This window comes from Hyaena hyaena, unplaced genomic scaffold (genome assembly GCF_003009895.1).
Source record: "Hyaena hyaena isolate Hyena2069 unplaced genomic scaffold, ASM300989v1 scaffold_189, whole genome shotgun sequence".
NCBI lineage: Eukaryota > Metazoa > Chordata > Mammalia > Carnivora > Hyaenidae > Hyaena > Hyaena hyaena.
In genome coordinates, this window is record NW_024080821.1 from 2,235,444 (window position 1) to 2,249,973 (window position 14,530).

Sequence of the window (14,530 nt, forward strand, 5' to 3'; positions counted from 1 at the left end):
TACTACTTGATAAGTAAGCTAGTAGTAGTAGTAATTATGTTGCTAGTATTTACATTATTATTACTTCAGCCAAATCTTCCAAGGTAGAACCGGTCTGAAGCTAAAACAGGGGTGCCGCCCTCCAGGGTGGATGGTGATGGATAGATATGGTAATTAGCGGACCACAGGGTCCTTCTGTGAAGTTCAGCCGCGGGGGTTGTAGATGTTCAAATCTTGTTGGGAGAGGTTTTATGACACAGGAGGGCAGCCGGGGCCTCAGGCCGGGAGGACGGTGGCCTGGCTCTGCTCGGGTGCTGACCCTGGGCAACCACTACAAACAGGTACCTGGCTTCCGCAGAGTAAGGGAGAATCCCCATTGCATGACAGCATTTGGGGGGTGGGGAGGGGAAACAGAGAGAACCTATGTGACTCACTGAAACGGCCTCATTGGAAATAAAAGGCACGGTGACAGCTAAGGGACCCCCAAGTAACCTCTGCGACAATCTTGATCCTCCAGAACAGGTTCATGAAGAGCCTGATGTGGTTCCCAAGGGGCAGCAGGATGATGCATGCATACAGACAACAGGGTTTGAACTCTAGTCCTGCCCGTTGCTGCCATGGAGACCTTGGGTGAAGGACTCCCCTTCCTGAGATCAGCCTCTGCCTGTGCGCAGTGGGGAAGTGACACTTGTTTCCTGCAGAAGTAGGTGGGATGGCGTGTGTACATGGCCTGATACACTTCTGGGCACCGAACAATTCCTGCTCCGTGGGTCAAACATAAAAATCAGCGGCGCTGCTTTATAACCACCTGGTGGGTGTCGAGCCTTAGCACGTCTTAGTGAGTCTGCGCACTAACCCCTGAGGACCCCGCCCATTTGAGCCCTAACATGTTCTATCAATCTGATTGGCCAGACGGTGGCAGACTAATAAGAGCCGAGGAAGCACAGTTGGGCCCAGGCAGCAAAGGGAAGTGAGATGTGACAGTCTAACAAGGAAAGCGGGCAGAAAAGCCCACTGGGCGAGGATGAGACCTACAAAAGTAATCGGAGGCCGCTCAGGGCACGGGAGACTGATGGACCCCTCTCAGCAGACCACGCAGCAAGTAACGACCACAAGAGGCTTGAGTCGTTAAAAGAAAGGTAAATCTGTTCAACACATCAGTTTAAGAAGATTTAAAAAACATGTTATACATTTGAGCAATATTACCATTACAAACAGGAAACAGTTAACGGTGAAAGTTACAGGTGTCTGAAAGACTAAGTAAGGATTGGGGTGCCTCCTCCTGGGATGATGCTGGGCAAGGGGGAGCCTCACCTAAAGAACATACTGGGGTCTTTTCGCCTCTCAGCAAGGTGTTATTGAGGTAGAAGGAAAGCAATGGGAATGGGCAAAGGGTAGCAAATGGATAGGGACTCAGGGTTGATCCTTCCATTAAAAAAAAAAAAAATCTTCTACTGGGCTGCTCCGCCGCAAGGGGGCGTCAGTTTGCCTGGATCTTCTTGGGGAGGCCCCGCGCGTCGCGCTCGCAGCCCAGCAGCATGCGCTCCAGCCGCCTGCAGTGCTCCCGCAGCTGCTTCTCGCGCGGCAGCAGGAAGGTGAGGACCTTATTCCGCACGACGCCGCGGTCCTCCTCCTCCCGGAGCCGCTGCTTCACGCGGGCCGCCTGCTCCTCCTGCTTCGCCAGCGCCCCGTTCATCTCGCAGAAGGCGTCCTCCAGGTCATGGATGGCCCGCAGCGCCTCCTTCTTAAAGTCCTCCAGCTCCCGGTGCACCCCGGCCACCTTCTGCTGCAGGACCTCCAGGTCAGCTGGCGGCGGGAAGCAGGAAGGCCACGACTGAGGGAGGGAAAAGTCTCCGGACTGGAGGCCACTCTCCACCATCTTTTTCCCTTGTAAGGTGTTCACCTTCATGAGGATGGACCCAGCCTGATACAGTGGTTCCATAGTCTCTCTTCCCGTGTGGACAAAGAGGGAGCTAAGAGACCAGTCTGGTCAGGGAAATTGGGGGGGGGGGGCTAGAGACACAATCATTTGGAGTGGAGAAACCCCAAGCTTTGTGACGTCGGGGCCCCTCCAGCCAATCAGGAGGGGAGCCGCAATCCACTCATTTGCATATTGTGGCCTCCTTGGTTGGTTATCCAGGGCTTTGTCTGCTCACTTATCCAGAGTGGCTTCCTGTTATATTAACTCTTCAGTCGCCCTTCCAAAACCTGACCTTGAGCTCTCCTTATATCCGAGGGACATACGGAGGCCCAGAGCCGGGCAGTAAACGGGCCAGAGCCAGGCCAGGCCCACTGGCTGCCAGGTATGCGTTCTCTCCCTCCCACACCTTGCAGGGAAACCGGTTTCTCTGACATCTCCGAGGTCCTCAGATCTACACAGCCCTTCTTTTAAACCTCTCCTGAGGCACTTACTACCTTCACCCTCTTTTTCTGACCTAGGATCTTGTCCTTCCAGGTCCCAATGGCACAGTAAATTCCAGAAGGACACTTGTAAGAAATATGCCCACTTCTACCTCTAAAATGCTTTAAAAAAAGGGGAAAAAAAGTAACTTCTGGTTCCAAATCCATACTCTTATAACGATGCCAGAATGCTAGATAATCTGAAAAGTTGTGAGGCATGTACTTAAGAAGTTTTGATGTGTGGTCCTCAGCAGTGCTGATTCAGTTATGTGTGGGGTGAAATCAGGTCACTCATTCATTTATTCGACAAGTGCTTATCGAGTGCTTCCCAGGGAACAAGTGTGAGCGAGGGTGTGAGGTGCCCCACTCCCTGCCCTGCCAGATCACGCCTGAAACGTCGACACAGATGAGAAAAAAACATACAGAAGGGAGAGTCGGGCACTTCTTATCCGAATCCTATAAGAAAGGAAAATGTTTGTAGCTGGCCTCTATCGGTTTGGTCAAGAACAGACCTCTATCCTGTGTATCTTAATGTCTTTCCAGACTTCTCTCCTGGCCTCCACATCGTGTCTCCAACAGTGTGCCTCAAATCGAATCTGTCCAAAGGTTGATGTGGCCATCATGTTAATGAATGACGCCACCCTGGGGTAGCACCCTCATGAGAAACCAGGGATCAGACTAGACCCCTCTGCATCCAGGTGGCTCTGGGTTCTCTTGACTTTACCATCTCTGAGCACCCTAGAACCCGCCAGACCTCTGGTGGGCCATCACCTATAAGCTGTGTCTCTTTGGCAGATGACCTCACTTCCCTGAGCCTCATTTTTCTTACCTATAAAGTAGGGATACACGTCGGTGGTGTGCAGCTACCTGGGCGGAGGGGTAGCAGAGGGGAGGCTCTGATTACAGCTGTTGCCGATTTCCAGGGTGTAACTACTCCCACGATGGCGCGTTTCAAGCTACCAACATGATCTCTCTGGGTAGAGACGCACACAGTCAGCTCTCATGAGCACCATGGCACCCATGTTGAGGGCAGCTGCCCAAGACGTAGGTGTCAGAGAGGGCGTTTTGCAGGGAGGTTTATGGCTAACCTAAGGTAGAATTTTGAATCTCAAGGTAGCGCAGCAGGTGTCAGAGAGGGCCTTTTGCAGGGAGGTTTATGGCTAAACTAAGGTAGAATTTTGAATTTCAAGATAGCACAGCAGCTGCAATTATTGAGACAGAATATCTGGTTGAAAAGAGCACTGTATTCTTAGGAGTCAGGAGATCAGAGTCTGAAATTGCTGTGTGGCCACAGGGCAATCACCTACCTCCCTTCTCTGAGCCTGTTCCCTCTGGTATAGTGTGAGAAGGTGCTTCTCTGCAGCCTCTGGTTCTAAGATACACACAGCCCTTTCCTTTGAGCCAGTCCTGAGGCATTTACCACCTTCTCCCTTCTTTTGTGACCTAGGACCTTGTCCTTCCAGCCTCCAATGGCACAGTAAATTCCATGAGTTTGGGGAGCATGCATTTCTCATCCTACACATCCTCAAATGTCCCGCCTGGTGCCCTGCACATAATGGCACTCAGAAAACTAGATGAAATAGAATTTATGCTCAGAGGTGGCCTTGGAATCCCTGACTCCCCTAGCTTTCCCTCTGACATGGCGGCACCTGCTGGCCTGTACGGAAACAGCATGCTTTTTTTACTCCCCTACCCAGAATCCAGATGGGGGCTGGGGAGAAAAAAACAGGCCCGGCTCTTGTGGTGTATTCATTAGGCGTGTGTGCACAGGTCAGGCACGTAGTATGTTCTCAATGCATATTTTCTGGAACCAGAAAAAAAGGAAGAACATGTGTCTGTCTTCCAGGCTTTATCTTTTTTTAGTGTTTTCTTTTTTCTGTTTGTCTCTCTCTCTCTCTCTCTCTTTCTGATTTTGATTCTCTGCCTCTTTATCTTTGTCTCCCACAGGGAATGATGGCAGTTGTAACCAGAACTATGAAGGAAAAGTAGCAAAAGTTAAGAAGAAATGGCAATTTCTCAATTTCCCTGGTGCTTTATAGTGAGCTTTCGGTTCATTGCCTCAGAACCTCAGCCGAGGTTAAGGATGAACGAAGACCCCAGGCTTGGTGGCCTCCTGAATCTTCGGAGCATCCTCAGCAGGGACATGCTCTGAATGTTCTCCCCGAAGGTCTATCATCCAGGCCTGTGCCTTCCTCACGAGTTTCCTTCCAGTCAGAGGAAAGGAAGGCAAATCTGTCTGCTCCCTTCAAGGGCAAGGGAGTCTAGCAACTCCTGGAAGGCATTTCAGGACCACTGTCAGGAGGGTTTCCCTGCCCCTGGTCTGTTGCAGTTCACAGGCTCCCGAGTCTCAGAATAACAGAGGACAGGCGGGCGGGGTATCAACCCCACAGAGGCCCGTCCGCTGAGAGTCAGACAGCCCGAAGGGGTAGGGGCTCAGGAGCAGGCGCTGCTGGATCAGAGCACGTTCCTGCTGGGCCCTGCCCGCTTCTTGAGAGTGGACACCGCATGGATCATGGGCCCTCCCCAGCCTCTGCCAGGTGTCCCCACCCATGCCTCTGCCTCTGTGTGTGAAATAAACTCAATTTTCTTTGCTTTTTATGTTTATTTATTTTGAGAAAGAGTGCACATGAGCAGAAGCAGAGGAGAGACAGAGAGAGAGAATCCAAAGCAGGTTCTTCACTGTCAACGCAGAGTCCTATGAGGGGCTCGAACTCATGAACCGTGAGATCATGAACTGCGCCAAAATCAAGAGTTGGCCGTTCGACTGACTGAGCCACCCAGATGCCCCTAAACGTCGATCCTTTTGGAGACCAGGAAAAGGGACACGACACAGGTGCGCTCCTTCATGGACGCCTTTCAAGGTGAGGCGAATGTCCCCACGTCCCAGTAGTCATCAGTGAGGGTCACATCCACAGCCCTGCTTCTAACCCAAGCATTGGCTGGGGGGTGGGGTGCCTGCAGATGGCTCAAGCCAATCACGGCCCCCTCCTGGGTGGGAGCTGGGCCTGGACCCAGGTGTCCCCATACAAGGAGCACGCTGGGGTTCTGCTCCCCAGCGCAATGGGGAGGATAGGCCACCACAGAGAATACTGATATTTGAAGAGAAAACAGGGAGGGGCGCCTAGGGAGCTCAGTCGGTTAAGCATCCGACTTCGGCTCAGCTCATGATCTCAGGGCTCATGAGTCTGGGCCCCGTCTCGGGCTCTGTGCTGACAGCTTAGAGCCTGGGGCCTGCTTTGGATTCTGTGTCTGCCTCTCTCTCTGCCCGTCCCCTGCTGGCACTCTCTTCCGTCTCTCTCTCTCAAAAATAAACATTAAAAAAATTATTTAAAAACATTTTCTGAAAAACAGAGAAAGGACCATGCTTAACTCCCCCAAATGAACTACTAATGTCAGCTTTCAGGTGGAATGGGGAAACAGTCTTCTAGGAGTTCCTGAAAACTGGTGTCTTTCTCCCCACCCCAAGAAAATAATTGAAGAAAAAAAAAACACAACAGAATTAGAGCAATCTCTCACAAATACTAAAGAGCATGTGGTTGGACATCTCTACAGCAGAGAGAACGGCAGTTGGTGCTATCCAGAATATTCTTTTCCCAGAATCCCCTGGGCCTCTGCCCCCTCTTGGCGGCTACTGGCCTGAGTGAAGATGCAGCTAAATAGCCAGTGTCTCCCCAGATGTGCTCCTACCAAGAATAATAATCTTGATACAAGGCATCGTAAAATCCCATAGAGGGTCTTCCCTGTAGCCATCCACCTCGCCAGCCTTCCACGCATCCATCCACCCGGGCGTGACTGGGGACATTTGCTGACTACCTGTCCTGCGTACACTAAACCAGCAAATAAGATAGAGAAGAGCCCTGTTCTCAAGCCACTGGCGTTTCAATGGAAGGAGACAGACAATAAAGTGAAGCAATCACTAAGTAAGGTGATTTGGGCTGGTGCTAAGTGCTCTGAAGGAAGTAAACAGGGCTAAGTGACAGAGAGCTGGGGCGGGGCACACAAGGAGGGCCTTTGCCAGGGAGGGCGTGTGGGGTGGGACAGGATGGGGGGAATGCTCTCAATGGAAGCACAGGTGGAAAGGCTTGGAGGCAGGAAGGGGCTGGAGGAACCTAAAAGGCCCCAGGGAGTGGACGCAATGAGGAGGAGAAGGGGAGGGAAGAGGAGGGAGGGCTGCCACTGTGGGGACACGCAGGGTGGTGTCCTCAGTGTATCCGCAGGCAGCCTGAGGGCTATCAAGGGCGCGCTGTGCTTGCCTTCCACCCCCAGGGAGCTGGTGTTCCAGTCTGGAGAATGGGGGCAAAGCTGAGATGGGGGGTGGGGACCAGGATCAAGAACCAAACTCAGGGCTGTTCCCCATGATTAATTAACCTGGAGCCAGAGCCCAGGCGCAGTGCTAAAAATACCTGCTTCCCTCTGAGCCTCGGCAGCTGCCACCCAGCAACTGTTACCCATCGCCATTTGTCATAATTTGACACTGATAAGGAGTGTCCACGGGGCTGTGTGTCTGCAAGGGCCGGACTCGCCCACAGCCCACCGGCCAGCTGGCCCTCTGACGCTGTCCACGGCATTTCCCACCCGAACCCTCTCCGTCCCCGAGCCCCGCCTCGGCCACCCCTGGAGGCACCTGCTGGCTCCGCTCTCCTCCTGGAACGGAGGGAACCCGCCTCCAGGCGTGGGAGCCAGAAGCATTCTCTAGAGCAAGAGCGCCTAGTCGGACGCCGTGTTTCACACCACCACAGCCCTGCAACTCGGATCGGAGCCATCTATCAGAGGTCCTGCCAGCCCGGGCGGCACTTTAATTAAAATATGTAAAACATCTTGGTGGGAGTGGATCTGAAGACACAGGAGTGGTCCTTGGACAGGAGAAATGCACACCCCACACCCCCACCCCAGGACCCGGGGCGGGGGAGCTGGCCCCTCTCCAGCCCCGGAGGCGGAGGCCTGCTCCAGGAAGGCTCCCGAAGCGTGCTGGGGCGCTGTAGCGTCTGCCTCGCACCTTCCACCGCTCCGCCGGGGCGCAGAGCTCTGCTGGGGAGGGCATCCTCGAGAGAGAGCCCCCCCCCCCGCAGAGTCAGCGGACGGGCACAGTGGCCCCGAGAGCACGCCAGGAAAGGCCTGACATTGCCCCAGTTGGAATGTTCTACCCCCGCCCCCGACACTAATTTTCTTGAACGACGCCCCATGAAGCCAGTAACTCTTCAGCAAAGCCATCTCTATTTCCCAGACTAATAAGCTCCTCGGGCTAACTTTCACTCAGGTGATGGCCTTCTATGTCGTTGGGCAACGTGGGCTGTGCGAGTCAGGCCTGAGCAAGCTTTTTTGCACAAAGATCAGATCAGGAAAAAAAAAATAGATGGGCCAAAATGTTTCAGCCCTATCTTTTCTTAAAATTAGGAAATGCCATTGTGTTAAGCATCCTTCCTTTCCCCCCACCACTGAAGGTATTTGCGATTGTTACTGAAATGTCGGAGCCTGCACAAATATTGCAACACGTTTCCTGTGCAATGACATAGATCACTGTGGGGAATGCCGAGGGGCTGGGGGAGGCACATGGGACCTTGACCCCAGACAGAGGCTAGGAAGTAACAAGGGGTCCACTGGGAGCTCCCGTTCTGGGGAAGCAATGAGCAGGGCTGGGGTCTGGAGGCAAGCCTCCGGGGAGGGCCAACCGGAGCCCAGGAGTGGTGAGGTGGGCGCAGTGTCGTGGGAGCAGATTCTCCTTCCCGAGGAGGGCAAGGGTGGGAGGGGGCCCGGGGGCTCTAAAATAACCCTGCCCTCTGGCCAGGGCTGACTTCCTCAGTGAGGGGCTACAGTCACTGCCTGCACGCCGGGATGCCAAGCTGAATTATATGAGCTTAAAAACCAAATCCCCTCCTTCCCGAGTTACTTAACTGTCTGCCTGGTGCGGCCGGGGGATTACTGGTGACAGACACCAGGGCCTGCCTGGCTGCTCGAGACAGAGAAGCTTTGATCACCTGGAAAACTCCAGACACCAGGACTCCTAATGATGAGTAATGATCTCAAACCATTGGAAAGTTACCCAGCATACCGTGCAGGGGGGTGGGGGACACACCGCTTCCCGAGGAAGCCTGGGCCAGGGAGACAGGGTACAGTCATCCTGTGTCCTGGGGAAGAGTTGGACCCCACTCCCACCCCACCCAAGGTCCTGCCAGATCACAGAAGAGGCAGGGGGGGTTCTGGCTCCGGGCACTTGGCTGCCACAACCCAAACGGTTGGTTTGGGCCAGACTTTATCTTTTGTTCAAGAAGAATGCAGCCTCTTTAAGACGCCTGCGCGTCTCTGTCGGTTGAGCATCCAACTCTTGATTTTGGCTCAGGTCATGATCTCAGGGTCGTGGGATGGAACCCCACGTCGGGACAGGAGCTGAGCATGGAAATTGTTTGGGATTCTCTCCCTCTCCCTCCCTCTCTCTCTCTCTCTCTTAAAAAAAAGTGCAGCCTCCTTATTCACCCATTCATTGATTCATCCATTCACATATCCAGCACACATTTACTGACTAAGGTGAGCCAGGCAGGCGCTAGCTGAGCAGGCAGAAGATGGCTGAGATGTGGTTTCTTCCTGAAAGAACGTGGGATCAGCCGTGGAGAGTGCCCCTCGTGAGTCCAGCATCACTGGCTCGGTGACAAAGGGCCTGACAGAGGGACTTCGGGGCTCAACACCGCCCAGAGCGGCGGACTCTAAGTTAGACTGCCCCTTCTCCTAGGGACAAAGAGCCAGCTGAGGCTGGACTTTGAAGATCCCAGGCCCCTCTGGGTTCCGGTTCAGTTTAATCCCGTGAGAGGCCCCTACCCTCTTACCCACATTACCGCTGGGACTTCCTCCAGCTCTGGGTTGGCTCAGAACATGTCAACCATGAGTCCTCTGTTTGGACTTTCATAGAAACCTAAGCCCAGTGATTCTTGAGCTTTGACAGACATTATAGTCTTTGGGGGAAAGTGTTAAAAGTCATGTTTAAAGTCTGGATTTCACCCTTAAGAGATTCTAATTCAGGAGGTCTTAGGAGACTGGGGTTAGGAGGATTGACCCTCTTGATTTGCCCTTGACCAGGGGGATTCCAGGGATGTGAGACTTTTCCATTAGAAAGCCAGGATTGGCAGGGGGAGCACCTGGGTGGCTCAGTCGGTTGAGCATCCAACTTCAGCTCAGGTCACAATCTCGAGGTTTGTGGGTTCGAGCCCCATGTTGGGCTCCAGCTCAGAGCCTGTTGCCTGCTTCAGATTCTGTGTCTGCCTCTCTCTCTGTCCCTCCCCTACTCTTGCTCTCTAAATTAATTAATTAATTAATTAAAAAAACATTTTTAAAGGCTTAAAAATAAATGTAAAAATACTAATAATAAAAGTGATGGTCCCAGTAAATCTGAGACAAGTCATGCTAGCTGGGCCAGAGACTGTTAGTCTCTGCCCAATAACATTCCTTTGTTCCTGGGGTCACAGAACTTTATTTATTTTGTTTTTAAGTTTTTACATTTATTTTATTACTGAGAGAGACAGAGAGACAGAGCACACAAGAGCGGGGAAGGGGCAGAGAGAGCAGGGACAGAAGATCCAAAGAAGGCTCAGCGTTGACAGCACAGAGCCCAATGCGGGGCTCGAACCCACAAACTGTGAGATCGTGACCTGAGCTGAAGTTGGATACTTAACCGACTGAGCCACCCAGGTGCCCCCACAGAATTTTATTTTGATAGGCAGTGATATACTTGGGGAAGGTGAGCCATCACTCAGCTTGAGGTGGTAACCCGGGACGCATTCAATAATTCCATTTCCCCTTGCTACTGCCTCTGACCCACTTCATACCGATGAGTTGTAAAGAGAAGACTTATGGGAAAATATTATATTTGATGTAAAAGAATGAGACCCGGAAAGAGGCAGGGGAAGGTCCTGCTGCTTTTTCTACCCTGGATGTCCTTATATGAGAACACGATGGTTGGAACTGTGGCAGCTATTTTGCAGTCATGAGGCAACAAACCTAAGGATGAACAACTAGAGAAGAACACCCCCCCCCCATTTCTTATAACATAAAGCACCAAACCTCAGATGATCTACCTCCAGTCTACTTCATATGTGATTAAACCTCTTTCTTGCTCAAACAACTGTCATCTGGCATTGTGTTCATTGCAGCCAAATGCATCATAACTGTTACAGAGGGCCTCGAAATTAATATTTTTAACAAGAGCGCCCAGATCATTCTGATGCTCTCCATCAGTCTAGTTAATCCAGTGGTTCTCAAAGTGTGGTCTTTGGATAGGCAGCAATCAGCAGCACCAGGGAGCTCGTTAGCAATGCAAATTCTCAGGGCCAACCCAGACTTTCAGAATCAGACATTCTGGGAGGCACGACCCAGAAGTCTGTGTTTTAACAAGGCCTCCAGAGGGTTCTGACAATTGCTAGTTTAAAAACCATTGAGCTGGGGTGCCTGGGTGGCTCTGTTGGTTAAGCGTCCAACTTCGGCTCAAGTCATGATCTCACAGTTTGTGGGTTTGAACCCCACGTTGGGCTCTGTGCTGACAGCTAGCTCAGAGCCTGCAGGCTGCTTCAGATTCTGTGTCTCTTTCTCTTTCTGACCCTCCCCTGCTCACGCTGTCTCTCTCTCTCTCTCTCAGAAATAAAACGTTAAAAAAAAAATCATTGAGTTAATCACTATCTGTGACTCCCTAATACTAGACCCCCCCAAAAAAACATCTAGATGAGGCTTTTAAAAATTCTTTTAATGTTTTATTTATTTTTGAGAGAGAGACTGTGAGTGGGAATAGGGCAGAGAGAGAGGGAGACACAGAATCCGAAGCTGGTTCCAGGCTCTGAGCTGTCAGCACAGAGCCCGATGCGGGGCTTGAACTCACAAGCTGTGAGATCATGACCTGAGCCACAGTCAGATGCTTAACTGACTGTGCCACCCAGAGTCCCCTGGATGAGGCTTTTAAACTTAACCCATGTCCCACCTGCTTCCTTATTTGTAAAATAACACGTTATATCTTCTCAAGAGCCTTCTGTGGTTCTCCTCCTCCCTCCCTAGTCCCTTCTCCAAAATCTTGCACCAGTTGAATGCTTTGGTTCGATTTACTGACCGATGTGGTGACGGGAGGGAGGGCAGTCTTTGTGGTCAGAGCTGGCCGGGGCGGGAACGAGCCAGCAGACCCAGCTTCCTGAGGGAGAGCAGGCGCCCGTGTCCCTGACCCAGCGATCGCGGCTGAGCGTGTCCACCCACCAAGAATGCCCACTCATCAGACGCGGCATTGCACAGTGGTGGCCCAGGGGACAGGGACGGAGGGTGGCCCTTCTCTCCCTTACCCAAGGAGGCTCTGCTTCAGCCAGCCCTTTATACTCCAGGGGGTCCCCCACTCTCCACAAAATGAATTCCTCAAACCCCAGCGAGAGCCCAACAGGCAGCAATGAACAATGGCCTTCGTATTGCGGGGGAAGTCCATTCTCAAGGAGCTAAAGAAGAAATTATAAACTCCCTAATTACACTTCCGTGTTATTGTGCTTTCTTCAGCATGTCGCATATGCTCCCGAATTTTGTTGTTATTCTTCATGACCGAGTACTGTCAAACGATGATCCTATAAGCATTACGCTATTAATGGTAATCTACTAAAAATAAAAATAATAATGATTCTTACCATTAATTTGGTGCTTGTTGTGGGCCGGGGCCAGGGTCCTCTCGTGCGCTGTCCCTTTGAGGTCAGCCAGCCAGCCACCCACCCAGCAATGTTATCCAAGGCTCATCTTCGTCCCGGTCGGGTAAGTCGTGAGTCCTACAGCGGTAGCTTCCTTTTCTCCAGCTTCCACTCATATTTACCAAATAAGGCTGAAATGCCATAAAATATTTAAACACTTGCACCACCTCTGCACCAGGGGCCAGGCTGGTGGCACTGCCGACACCGACCTGCTGGCCAGCAGCCCCCTGGGATGGCTGAGAGCGCCAGTCATCAGCTGAGGCTCTAAAAACGAAAACCAGGGGCACCTGGGCGGCTCAGTTGGTGAAGCGTCTGGCTCTTGATCTCAGCTCAAGTCCTGATGTCACGGCTCGTGTCAGGCTCTGTGCTGACAGCGTGGAGCCTGCTTGGGATTCCCTCTCTCCGCCCCTCCCCTGCTCACTCTCTCACTCTCTCTGTCACAATAAGTAAACTTTAGAGGAAATGCAAACATAAAAATAAGAACCACATCCAGCACGTGGAAGGCATCCGGTGGTCCTGGAATGTGTTGTCAGAAAGTGACGAATGTGTCAAGTCCTGCCTGGCCCGTCTCCGGTCGGGGGTCCTGGAGTCTCTGCTCCCACTCCCATCGGTCCTGTGTCGGGCTCCCCCAACCCCCACCACTCCCCGTTTTCAGGCTACCAACATCTAGGGACGCTTCTGAGAGGAGTGGGGCTCTAGTAGTGCTCGGGTTCCGTTCACACCCACAAGCAGACACACTTCCATCTCACAGTGGCCACTGACCTGCCCCGTCCTCAGCTGGTCTCACGGTTAACAGGCTTCGACCTGGAGGCCCAGTGGCCCCCCTCCGTAGGACAATGACATGCCGACTACTAAGGACATGGCAGTTGGCATAAGCGGGAAGGCCAGAAAAGGCCGATGGCCAGAAAGGAGCATCTCAGGCTATCTCAGGGCCCTCCTGCTAGGGGGAGGTGATTCAGAACGGGAGCCCGCACGGCTAAGCAAAGGAGACTCTCAAACACCAGATTTGAGGCTGTCCTTGCAGCCAAGCCCTGGGCGTCGAGCAGGCTGTCCCCTCTGGCACCCTGGGTCAACTGACAGCAGCTAGGAGCCCCCCTCCCCCAGCACCCCCTTTCCTTCTGCTTGCTCTCTGGGGCGCCTCAGCTGCTCCCCTCCCCACCAGATGCAGAAACACTTTCTTGCCAGAAGCCTGGTAGCTCTAAGCCATCCATTGCCCATCCAGGGAATAGAGTAGAAAACCCAGAAGAAGGCTTCTAGGTCTGGCTTTTAAAGCCCCCTCAATGTGCCTCCTGGCATTCAGGTTGGGATGGGGTCAGAATGATCTCACGGGTTAGGGGACACAGCTCAGCAGAGGTTGGCCAAGCCTTCAGAGGGAGTTGCGTTTGAGACACGGGGTTCTGGGCACAATTAAAAGACCACTCCGTGGGAGAGGTGCTAGAGCCCAGGATGGGCAGAGAGGGCCCCGCCCCCCGCAGAGTAACAAAGCCTTCAGGAATCAATCACCTTCTGCAGGACGCACAGCCTGTCTGAACAGCAGCCTTCTCTCCCTCTGTTCTTGCCAGGGAAGGTCAGAGTTCACATCAAATGTCATTAATCATCTTCCTGGGGACTGGGGGCTCATTGGACAGTCCTATTAATCAGAGGCCTATCACACCCACAGCCTGGCTGGGTCGCCATTGTCCTGTTCCTCACCTATCATCAGAAGATTAGATTATCAGTGACAACTGAGACACCCTTTGAGTCACAGGGAAGCCAGGGAATGAGGTGGCTTTTATTTTTTTATTTATCCTCCCGATTTGAGGATGAGCTGTTTCTTGTCTTGTCACACCGCATCCTTTTCTTCACAGAATCAGCTTTAAGAATCCAATTTGTCAAACTGGACAATCATTGGCAAACCCATAAAAAAAAAAAAAAAACACCTCAGCGACTTTATCAAAAAAGGTAAAATAAAGCAGAGGGTTTTCAATGGAGCCTGAAAGGATTAGAAAGTAAGTTGCATTTGACAACAATTAATCTCTGGAAAGCAGGGGCTTTGTGGACACAGGAACGGGCGAGATGTGTCCAAAAAGAGAGTGTGGAAATCCACACGGGAGTCTATCCATTGCCCGGACACGACCCTCTTCCGGAGGGGCATGAAGGTGAGGCCTGGTGCTGAAAGAGAGCAAGAAGGATGCCCTGCGTGTTTTCTCCTGACTTCCTGCCACCGCCTACAATAGCAGCAATAAGACAACACGCAACAGCAGGACGCAGCGGCACAAAGCACGCAGCCCCCCAGTTCTCCCAGGGCTGTGACAGTCCCAGTCACTGGGTAACTTCGAGCCCACCCTGGTGGCGGCTGCACAGGGTCATCCAGGAAGGGGGCACTTTCCAGCTCTTTCGAAGCGTGGAAGTCAGGTTAGATGGGAATGACCTTGGTGACGGGGAGCCCAGGGTCTACAAAGCCGGATGCCTGTAGAGGC

The 14,530-nt window shown here is 52.5% G+C and overlaps 1 protein-coding gene across 1 annotated transcript; it reads right to left on the minus strand.

The window, feature by feature from the left end:
* Positions 1-1,171: 1,171 nt before the first annotated feature.
* On the minus strand, positions 1,172-1,974 carry CCDC182 (coiled-coil domain containing 182). The gene has a single exon (XM_039241162.1). It carries the CDS (start codon positions 1,919-1,921, stop codon positions 1,460-1,462), a length of 462 nt encoding a protein of 153 aa, XP_039097093.1. The 5' UTR covers positions 1,922-1,974; the 3' UTR covers positions 1,172-1,459.
* Between the last annotated feature and the right edge of the window lie 12,556 nt (positions 1,975-14,530).